Here is a 10,739-nt window from a genome sequence, read left to right on the forward strand (position 1 = left end):
AATAGGTGAATGTATAAACAGTCGTATGCTAGATTATTATTCAGGGATAAAAAGAAATGATCTCTGAAGCCAGGAAAAGGCATGGCGGAACTTCAAGTGTGTATTATGTATTACTAAGTTAAAGAAGCCAATCTGAAAAGGCTGCATACTCTGATTCCAACTATAACTGACTCTTGAATAACATGGGTTTGAACTATACATATCTACTTATACACAGAAATTTTTCAATAAATGCAGTAAGTGTATTTCTCTTATGATTTTCTCAACATTTCTCTAGCTGGCTTTATTGTAAGAACACATATAATGTGTAAAATGTGGTAATTGACTATGTTATCAGTAAGGCATGATGGTAACAGGCTATTAGTAGTAGTTAACATTTTGGGCAGTCAAAGTGATACTCAGATTTTTGATCACACTAGGGAAACTGTACCCCTAACCTCTGCATTGTTCAAAGGTCAACTTTGGCATTCTGGAGATGACAAAATTGGACAGTAAGAAGATCAATGATTGACATGGGTTGTAGGGGAGAGGGAAGAAGGAAGAGCTGAATAGGTGGAGCACAGAAAGTGTTTTTAGTGGGTGAAACTACTCTGTATGACACTAATGAGAGGTAGGTGACATGCATTTGTCAAAGTCCATAGAGCTATAGAACGCGAAGAATGAACCCTAAAGTATACTGTGGATATTGGTTAATAATAATGTACCAATATGGGCACATTTATAACTAATGTACCAAACTAATGCAAAATGTTACTAATCGGGGCATATGAGTGTGTAGAGAAGAGAGTATATGGGAACTCTATTTTCTGCTCAGGTTTTTTTTTTTTTTTTTTTTTTTTGTAAGCTGAAACAGCTCTAAATAATAGTCTTAATTAAAACAATTAGAAGACAAAAAAACATTTAATTTAAAATTAATGTATTTGATCCATTTATATTAACTAAGGGATATTGAGCAATTTTAAATCTCTTGTGGAATAAGGGGACAGTATAACAACAGTGGACAATATAATAGATAATGCAATAAACTAAAATTTTACTAAAACGCAAAATTGCTTTTTGTATTGAAGTTTCTGTCTTTCTAAAAACCTACGAGAAGTATATTAAAAATGTAATTCAGGGAAATTATGTCTGTAGGGATATGGTAGAAACCAACTTATTTTAATTATAGAAGTCTACATCATTTAAAGAATTTTCTTATTTAACGTTTCAGTTCTCATTCTTATTTTAAAATAAAAATTAATAAATATAAAAATTTTTATGTATGAATGCCATAAATTTATCTTATTATCTATTTTACTTAGTACCAGTTGATCTCTACCTATCATTACAATCACAAAAGTTTTATTATAGGTATTAAAATGGTTATGGCAGTGACACATGGTACTAAACTAAGCATCTTGTTTATATAAACATTTATAACTCCATTCATTTTGGAGGGATACACCATCTTTTTGAAAAATGTAGTTAGCACAGTGATTTTTTAAAATGTATTTTTACATATCAGAAAATATTATCCATTCTATAATTGCGATTGGTTTCACTACTGAATTCGTACCTGTACGTTGACTCTTTGAAGTTCTTATCTGAGCAAATACGATATAGTCTTTGGAAGTTCATATTCGTATGCCATTTTTGTATGGATACCTTTAATACATTTAGAGATGCCATTTCATACATATACAAATCGCTTTATTCTGCACAGTTTTAAGATGAAATCGGATGTTAGTAAATGCATCTTTAAGTCTGTTGAAGGTTAAACTTTCCAGATATCTTTTTCATCCAACCATGTTCATATAATATTTTGTCAGTACTGATATATCAGCAACGGAAAGACTCACTGTTTGAGTGATGGGATTCAGGGGCATTTTCTTAATTTTCTAGTTAAAACAGTAGAAAGAATGTCCTGTTCTCAGAACTAGAAATGACCTCATGTAGAGGTTGTCCATTTTTAGAGACTTTCCAAGCTAGAATTTCCAGGTTACAGGGCTTCAGTATTTTAAATTGCGTTCATGCTCTTTTGTTGTCTGCTACCATTTTTGTCCACTGTGTTTTTGAGAATTTTGTTTCTTTTGATGTATAATAATAAGCCCCACTAGATAAAGATTTTTGTAGAGGTACTGTGTTTTGTAGTGGTTAAGAGCTTTGAACTCACAAAGGCATGGGTACCACATAGTGGCTATGTGATCTGGGGTACACTACATGATCTCTCACATTTCTTTTTTCTCCTCAATGATGGGTATGATAACAGGTCTTTTCTTATAGGGATGCTGTGTGTTTTAAGCACTAAATATATGTGTATATATTTTTGGCTATTTCCTGTCTTTTAGTAAGTGCCACATAAATAAGAGCTGCTGCTATCATCCTCAGCATTAATACTACTCACAAATTAAGGTCTTCTAGAATGTTCATGGCCGTTACAGTTCTCACAGTATTGCCATTTTTCTGTTGTTCAGCAAGTCTACAACATCTAAAGATTCATTGCTATTTTGCTTAGATTATAGGGACGTAATGGGAGAGAGTTACTAATTTGACATTTCTAAGACATTAGTTTAATTATTCAAAGAGCAAAGGGTCTTTGAATTCTGAAGATCACCAAGAAAACTATTTTATTTTAGGAATTTTTTTCATTGTGTGAAACAATGGAATATTCTTTAAATGTCATCCAAATTTGCACTGAACGTCTTTAAAATATTTCCAAACCTTGCATTGTAGCTACAGAGAAGTTCTACTCTAGACTGACAACCAGGCCGTGATTTATTACAGGATCTGCTGTTAACATTATTTTGTCTGGAATGAACAGAGTGGTTGAAGAAACTCCATCCATCTTTTTGTTTATTTGACGTCTATGCCACATTAAATGTACCTTAAAGAAACAATATATAAATAAGAAATTCTACTTAACAGTGATGATTACTCATCAGGAAGATAAATCTCTTGACAATAATGCAAGAGGACTCCTGTCAAGCAATGTCTGTTAAATTTAAATAAAACATGATTTTTAAACTTAAGCGAATTTCTAAAGCAAATATTTTAGCTTCATTTTCTTTGCTAAAGTTAGCATTGCAGAACGTACTCAGCTTGTTCTCTCTTCAGCAGTTATTACTGTCTCCTAAGCTTTACCTCTTTCAACTCAATCACTGATTATGTTCGATATGAGAAATTAATAGAAACAGAATGTACCTTTTTTATTGTTAATGTTTACCAAAAGAGTGAAAAAATAGTGAGCAAGTAGATAGAGACTTTGACAAATATATAGTTCTTGTGCTTTCATGCTGTTTTTTTGTTTGTGTGTTTGTTTGTTTAAGGAATTTGGGGAAGGAGGATGGTAATAGAGTAATTGAGTCAGGAAGAATACCTTGGGAGAATTATGCAACTTTTCTTGAGAATGTTAGGTCCTGAATAAAGAATGTCTACCTGGAATTTAGAGCCACACAGTAGTTTGTAAATGAGACACCACGCATTGTCAACAAATGGCCTCTATCTGTGTTTCTCCTCTGGATTTCTTAATTATTAGGCTTAATTTCAGATATATTTATTTGGAAATTTGAGGAATATTTTTTAGTGTCACAGTTGTTAAATACAGATTTTAGAAGAATGGGAGAATTCTGCTTCCATTTATTATTCAGTGAATATACTTTTTAATATTAAACTGTTACCAATATGCTACTTGCTAGTCAGTTGATGTTTTCAATAATTCCACAAATTAGTGCTCAGCTTTATGATTGTCTCTGGATACCCAATCATGTGTTTGACCTGCATACTTAAAATTTATTAAACTGGTAGATACTATATAAACTATAACATTTCCAAAATTCTAAATCTGAATTCTTTTGAATAAAGATCAAGATTGATCTAGTTAGTTGTTGTCGGATCATAGAGATTTCTTAATATATTAATTCTAGTAGTCACTGACTGATATATTAATTCTAGTAGTCACTGACTGATATATTAATTCTAGTAGTCACTGACTGTTTAGCTACATCACGAATAGCACTGGAAGGCTTTTTCCAAGCTTTACTAATTATAGAGGTAGATCGTGCTTGTCTTAATCAACATTTTTACAACTGGGTATCTAGTTTCCCCATGAGAGGAGACTGGAAAGGAAGGGTGTAAACTGGTGACAGGAGCTGAGTTTCCACAGAGGGAGGACTCCCCAGGTAGACATTGCTGTAAAAGGGGGTGGGGACGGGACTAAAAGAGCTTCACTACTAAGATGCTTCAGAAAAAGAAGACAGCTTTTATGCTAACTCTTGATCGTACAAGAGAAAACTATTATATTTTTGAAAGTTTGCTCCTTTTAATCTTGTCTTACCCATTTAAGATGATAGTATGAACGCAATTATATAGTTGAAAGGTTAACTTTTACAAATTGGATTAACATGCTCAGCATATGTAAAAACAAACTCATAGAAAGATTCTAACTGACCCAAGCATGCAAAAAGAACTTCTCAACTGAGATTATAACTAGGTTCTTCACTAACATTCTAGTGTTTTTTTCTATTAGATTTTGCTACATCTACTAAGTCTACTGTGTGCATACTTAATTTTTTGGAGCAGAAAATGAATTTAGAATTCTCTTACTCTGTTTAGTTCATATTCTTATTTCACCTGTGTAAAACTTGTGGTTTGGTAACTTGCCCAAGGCTGTGTAACTAGTTAAGGACATGTTTTAACATTACTCGGTTAACCACACATGTTATTGGTAATTAATCTAGCTAGTAATCAAGTTTTTTGACGTATAAGCTTTGAAAGCACTCAGTTGGATGTTGTGGTCTGTGTTCCTTTTGAAAGGCATCAAATAATGGATTAAATGTTGATATCAGTTTTTAAAGCGCCAGGAACCTTTTTTTTTTTTTTTTTTTCTTTTTTAAAATTATAGTTGGCATACAATAGTATGTTAGTTTGGGGTATATGGCACAATAATGACAGTGGTTTGTGTGTTGAATAAGGCAATGTGGCATTTGAACCTATTCCATGAGTAACCATGTGAAAGTCAAGCTATGAAGAAAGGGTAGTTGTATGTTCCAGAAATATTAAAGTTTTGGCATTAACAAATAGTGGGGTGTGTTAATATTTATAATGGTGTGCAATTGTTCCCATTCTTCTATTATATATTAACTGTTACCTGATATTTTTCTGATAGTGATATAATATTTAGTGATGTAGAATTTGTAAAAATAGTACATATGGAGATATATATTTACACACACACACACCTATTTTAAAATGGGAAATTGTTGGAAAGGCAGCAAGTAAATAGGGCTGTGGCCAGTATAAGTAGCCCAAGAATTTCCATCTCTAACTTAAATCCTGGTAAGCAAAGAGTGTTTTTCCCCACCTTATACGCGTAACAGCCCTGAATGATTACTTACTTAGTTGTAGGAGACACTACCTGGTTACGTATTCATTCCATATTCACACCCAACACCCCTTACCTCCAGCGACTACACAAAACCTAAGCTAACGCCCTACTTGTTGGTTAGATTTTAGCTTAACCACCTCTCCCTTATGATTGCATCCTTGGCCATTTCAGTTGAGGATGGGTCCATCCTTGTCTTCAGCCTCTGTTCTTCCTTTTATACTATATATACCTGTTTGGGTTTATTTGATCTTCCTTTTAGCTTTGGGAGCTAACGGCTCACAAACTGGTCTTAGACCAGTTTATTCCTCTAAATTTCAACCCCCTGCCCCAGATTCTCAACAGTTTTTTCAACAGTTTAACATTTTATCACCCCAAAATATAGAAAGTTGTTCTTGGGGAGCAAACATATCTAATCTTACTGTTTTTATGTGTAAAGCACAGATACACATACAATGTGTAAACAAATATATGGTATATTTATGATTTTAAAATTCCATAGGTGCAAACGATTAGGGAAAAAATGGCCTTAGAAAGCTCCTTAGCTGGCAATAATGAAAAAAAAAAAAAAAAGATTGAGAAACACTGTACTTGACCTGCATAAATCTACGTCCTTTATGGACGTTTCCATTTGGATGTTATTTAAAAACTTCGAACTCAGCTTGTTCAGAACTGAAATGATTATCTTCACTGCCACCCCACCCGAGTCCGTTCCTCATCCTTTCTGTCCACTCTCGGTTGGTGGCATCACCAGGGTTTCTGTGCCTACTCTGTCACATCGGCTCCATTCCCGAAGCATCAGCTCAGCTCAGGCTGTCACCTTTCCCTACCTGGATTATTGCTACAGCTTTTTAAATTACCCTTCCTGCTTCTGTTATCCACACCTCATTTTTTATCCACACCACCCTACAGGGCACATTCTGAAATGTATGTCTGATCATCTCTCATCTGTTTAAAAACTCCCAATTCTTAGGGCTCAAAATCCTATTTCCATGGCATAGCCCGCCTTTCCTTTTATTTTCTTGTCTTTTCCTGTCTTTCCAGATTTATGCCTTTCTACTGTTCCTACTTGTCCTCCCCATCAAAAACTTTTATTTTGGAGTCATTCAAACTCCTCAAATGTGCCACTTCCTTTCTCATCTGTGGCCTTCTCCAAATGCTCCTCTCTCTGCCCATGACACTGAACTTTTGAATTTTTTCCTTCCTTTCCCTAACACCATGCAACTTCCTGTCTACTAGTATTCAGTTCAGATGTCATATCCTCCTACATGCACTTTGTGATTATTTTTATTATGCTGTTTGTCACACCAGGGTAAATACATATTATCTGTTTTTGTTTTTCACTAAACAGCTTCTTGAGGCTAGACTGTATCATCTGTGTAGTATTTCCAGCTCTATCTCGTAGGCATTCTATAAGTATGTGCCAAATGAAAAAAATGAGTGGATGTTCAGGGTTATTTTAAGTACTACTATTGTATGGACTTTCAGGTTATTCTGTTTTCGTAGGTATTTACCATGTTTTCCCACAAAATGTTCCATACTAGATTGGATTAAACTTATTACTTCTTTTTAATTAATATTAATGACTTTGACCAAAAAAAACAATACATAAAGAACAGCTTTTCAAATATTGAAATATTTGCTTTTCCAAAATAGAATTAACTAATTTTATAACTCATTTATTCTTATCTACAAAAAGCAGTATTAACATTATTTAAATAGGCAGATTATCAAAATATGTTTGACTCTGTTTTTTCTCCTTCTCATTCTCTTTAGCTAAAGGACACAAAATCAGCAGATCAGAAAACAACACTACTTCATTTTCTGGTGGAAATATGTGAAGAAAAGTACCCCGACATCCTGAATTTTGTGGATGATTTGGAACATTTGGACAAAGCTAGTAAAGGTTTGTGCTTTTATAGAAAACATTTCACTGCTCTGGGTCTTAAAGACAGAAAATAATGCCTTTCATTTGAATGCGCTTGCTACTTTGTCAGTGTTTTCATACTGAATATGTCATCTTAAAAATAGAAAGTTGTAGAATGCTTGTTTTATCAGTTGTCATTATTGGAGCTGTGAGTTTAGTTTGATTAGAAAATGAGGCCCTGTATCAAAAATACATCGTTTTGCATTTTAAACCTTGTGAATACCTGCCAGCCCCACCTCTGCTGCTAAGCCTTCTCCACTGTTGGCCATCACAGTGCTCCCTTGATACAGTGTCATTCACAAGTACTCGGGGACTATTATGTATCTGGAATAAGCACTAGTAATCAGTGTACCCTGTCTGCCTGAGTCCTAAATCTGTCTCCACCCACCTTGCAGGTGAAGCCATCTTTCTTTGTCCTAGTAGACACCAGACTGCCCCAGATTCCATTCACTCCTTCCTGATATCCAAATTTCTAACCTGCTTCTAACAGTTTATAAAAGATTAGGTTATAAAAGGTCATAGAAGGGATAAGACTTATTATTAATACTTGGTTAAAATATGATTTAAATGCAGGTTTTGACCACCTGAAGAATCTACTTTTCATTTGATTGATTCTATGAGAAAAAACAAACAAACCTTAATTGGCTCCAAACAACCAATTTATGATTACATATTTGTATAAATATATACAAATGGTGGACTCTCTGTATTTTTCATGTGTGTTGACCACTGGTCACTAGTAATATCAAATTATTTTGTAATCTGTTTATTTCATTCTTACAACTGGAATTTGTCAACTTGAAGGATACTTTTTTTCATATTATAGTGAATGTTCTTTAAAAAAATCACTTTTATCATTCTCTACCCCTTTAAATTGTTTTTTTCTTCTATAAAATGGAGATTTGTAGTGCTTTATCTGCACAAAGGCATGTGATTGGATGAAATGTTCTTTGACACTTTCTCATGAGTTGTATGTTTCTTTGAAATATTTGTCTCATACATCCCGTGGAGGAAGGGGAGTTTGGAAATATTAGTCTGGATTTTTAAGACCAAAACTAAACTATTTATTTTACTTTTCACTCCTGCCTCTTACTAATGTAAGGATATTGAATTACTTTGCCTTTGTGCTGCCTGAAAATATCCTTGATATAAGAAGATTGTGTGTGTGTAAGTGAAATTTAAAAACGGAAATAATCTAATTATTTTCTTATATTAAATAATCTGAAAAAGGGCCAAAGGGCCCAGGGAGGGGAGGAACATTAAAAATAAGTCAGTGATACTCAAAATAGCTTTTAAGTGATCGGTTCTTTAACTTAGGGAAGGCGACTTTCCTAAAATGAGATTTTTCTGAAATTTTGGTGTAGGAATAAACGGAATGCAAAAGAATTGAAAATGGGCATTCTTGATGAATGTTAAACTTGATAAATAACAGAGTGGTAGATGAAAAAAGTGGAGCAAAGTACCTCGAAATACAGAGGAAGTTCTTTTTTTAGGGAAAAGGTAGTCGAGTGGTTAATAGTTTATATCAACATTAGGTTTTAGCAAGAATTAAAGCAGTGTGAATGTTTCTGCTAATAACAGTTTGCATTTCTGATCACGTCACCATCTTTCCTACTAGCTCTTAAACCAAACAGGAAGCCCGAGCATGCTTCTCTTTCAGACGCATTTTTAATTATAGAATTTATTTTTCAGCAGTTTTTGCTCATAAATTAAGTTTTTAAAGTACCATTTATCTTGATTCATTTGATCGCACTTAAAATTCTGTTAAATATCCCGACATTTAACTTTCACGAGGGCTTGCGGAGTTGTAACTTGGTTATTAGATTCTTCTGTTTGTTTTCTTTTTTGGTGCTTCTGTGGGCAGTCTGGGGCCTTGGGGGTTTTTCGTTTCCATCTGTTACAGCAGAGGCAGCATATGTGTATCGGTCAGCAGATACTGTTAATGTGTTTCATAGGGAGCAGCCAACTTCATGTTTGAAATAGAGTAGCCATGAACAAGATAATGTTTTATGTGTAGGTGATGGTTGAGCATGATTTCTTTATATGTTCATATTACCCTATTAATGAATGACATTTTAGAGGAATAAATATAATGGTTTAGATGAAATAAGTCTGTCTGCTTTGGAGAATTTCAGTGCTCTTATATATCATCTTTTAAAAGTTTCCAGATTTGAAATCTCCTCAGTGAGTTATCACATGAATTAAAAAGTACCTTTGTTTTTGAGACATAACAAATCCTGGCCATTAGGTATTTCTGGATCAGCAGGGGGAATTTTCATTACAACTAATGAGCTTACCCGTATGACAATTTTCAAAAATCTACTTCGTTAGGGCTGCTTCTTTTCTAAGAGATAATGGCTTACAGCTTTTCTGTTGTATTTCAGTGGAAATATTTTGGGTCATTATTGTATTTCTGTATGCTATTGTAATATTTCTTCTTTTTCTGGACTTCTAAGGATTGAATGCAATTTTCTCTTATCTAAACAGTGGAAATTAATGAACTCTAATCTACGAAAGTCTTACTGATTATTTTATAAAACATGGTTTATTATTTAATTGGTGGAATGGTATTTTATTAATGAACAGGAACTATGACAAAACTGTGGGTTTTTGGGGTGTATTAAAATAAAACCAAGGTAAGTTTACAGTGTCACCTTTTTCAGCTCTGCGTTTTTAGGGTTATCATAGCTCTAACATACATTTCCATTCTTCCCTAGATAGTCACCTCTGAGAAAGGCCATTGTTACCCCAGCTGTACCTTATTCATTCATTCATTCACTTAACAAGTGTATGTTGTATGATTACCTTGTGTCAGAAACTGTTCTTGTCTTGCTACTGGCCCAAGGTTTAGTTTCTATATCTTAGCGCAACTCAGGCTACCCCACCCATACATGGTTTCTGTCCCAACTGGCTCCTCCCTCTTATTCTCCATATACTTTACTTCTCCTGTGCAACCTCTAAGTTTAGCTGTTATTAACCTAATACCGAGTCCTTCTCTCTTTCCCTCTCTATGGCTTTTCCTCAGGTGCTCTCTTCAGTTCCCAAGGGCTTAAATAGCATCATAACGTTAATGGTTTGCAAATTTATATCCCAGACTGTCCTTCTAAGCTCTACACATGTATATCCAACAGCTTACTTGCCATTTCCAGCTACATCTCAATATGTAGGTCACAATATGCCATAAAACACGGCTCTTTATTCCTACACCAGTTCTCAGTATACTTAGCCTCTCTCCTTCAAGATTTATTTACTCACGAAAATCCTTGTTTCCCTGCTTCCATCTATTTCTTTATCTCATTTGCCCTGTCTCTTTATAGCCTTCAGCACTTCACCTGAGAGCTGTGTGGTAGATTCTAAGTTAAATCTATGGGCAGTGGCAACTGCGGCCTAGAATGTTGTCTAGTTCTTTCCTTCATCAAGAAAAGTAAGTGCCACCTTCCCTTTGCTGCTTTT

At 34.2% G+C, this 10,739-nt stretch overlaps 1 protein-coding gene across 1 annotated transcript in view; it reads left to right on the top strand.

Moving 5' to 3' along the window:
- The window catches only part of DIAPH3 (diaphanous related formin 3), a 445,967-nt gene that overhangs the window by 267,532 nt on the left and 167,696 nt on the right, over positions 1 to 10,739 (top strand). The window contains exon 21 of the mRNA XM_011381028.2: positions 7,136 to 7,265. Within this exon, the coding sequence (XP_011379330.1) occupies positions 7,136 to 7,265 (130 nt within the window). The remainder of the gene's footprint in view (positions 1 to 7,135; positions 7,266 to 10,739) is intronic.

This window comes from Pteropus vampyrus, unplaced genomic scaffold (genome assembly GCF_000151845.1).
Source record: "Pteropus vampyrus isolate Shadow unplaced genomic scaffold, Pvam_2.0 Scaffold13, whole genome shotgun sequence".
NCBI classification, from domain to species: domain Eukaryota; kingdom Metazoa; phylum Chordata; class Mammalia; order Chiroptera; family Pteropodidae; genus Pteropus; species Pteropus vampyrus.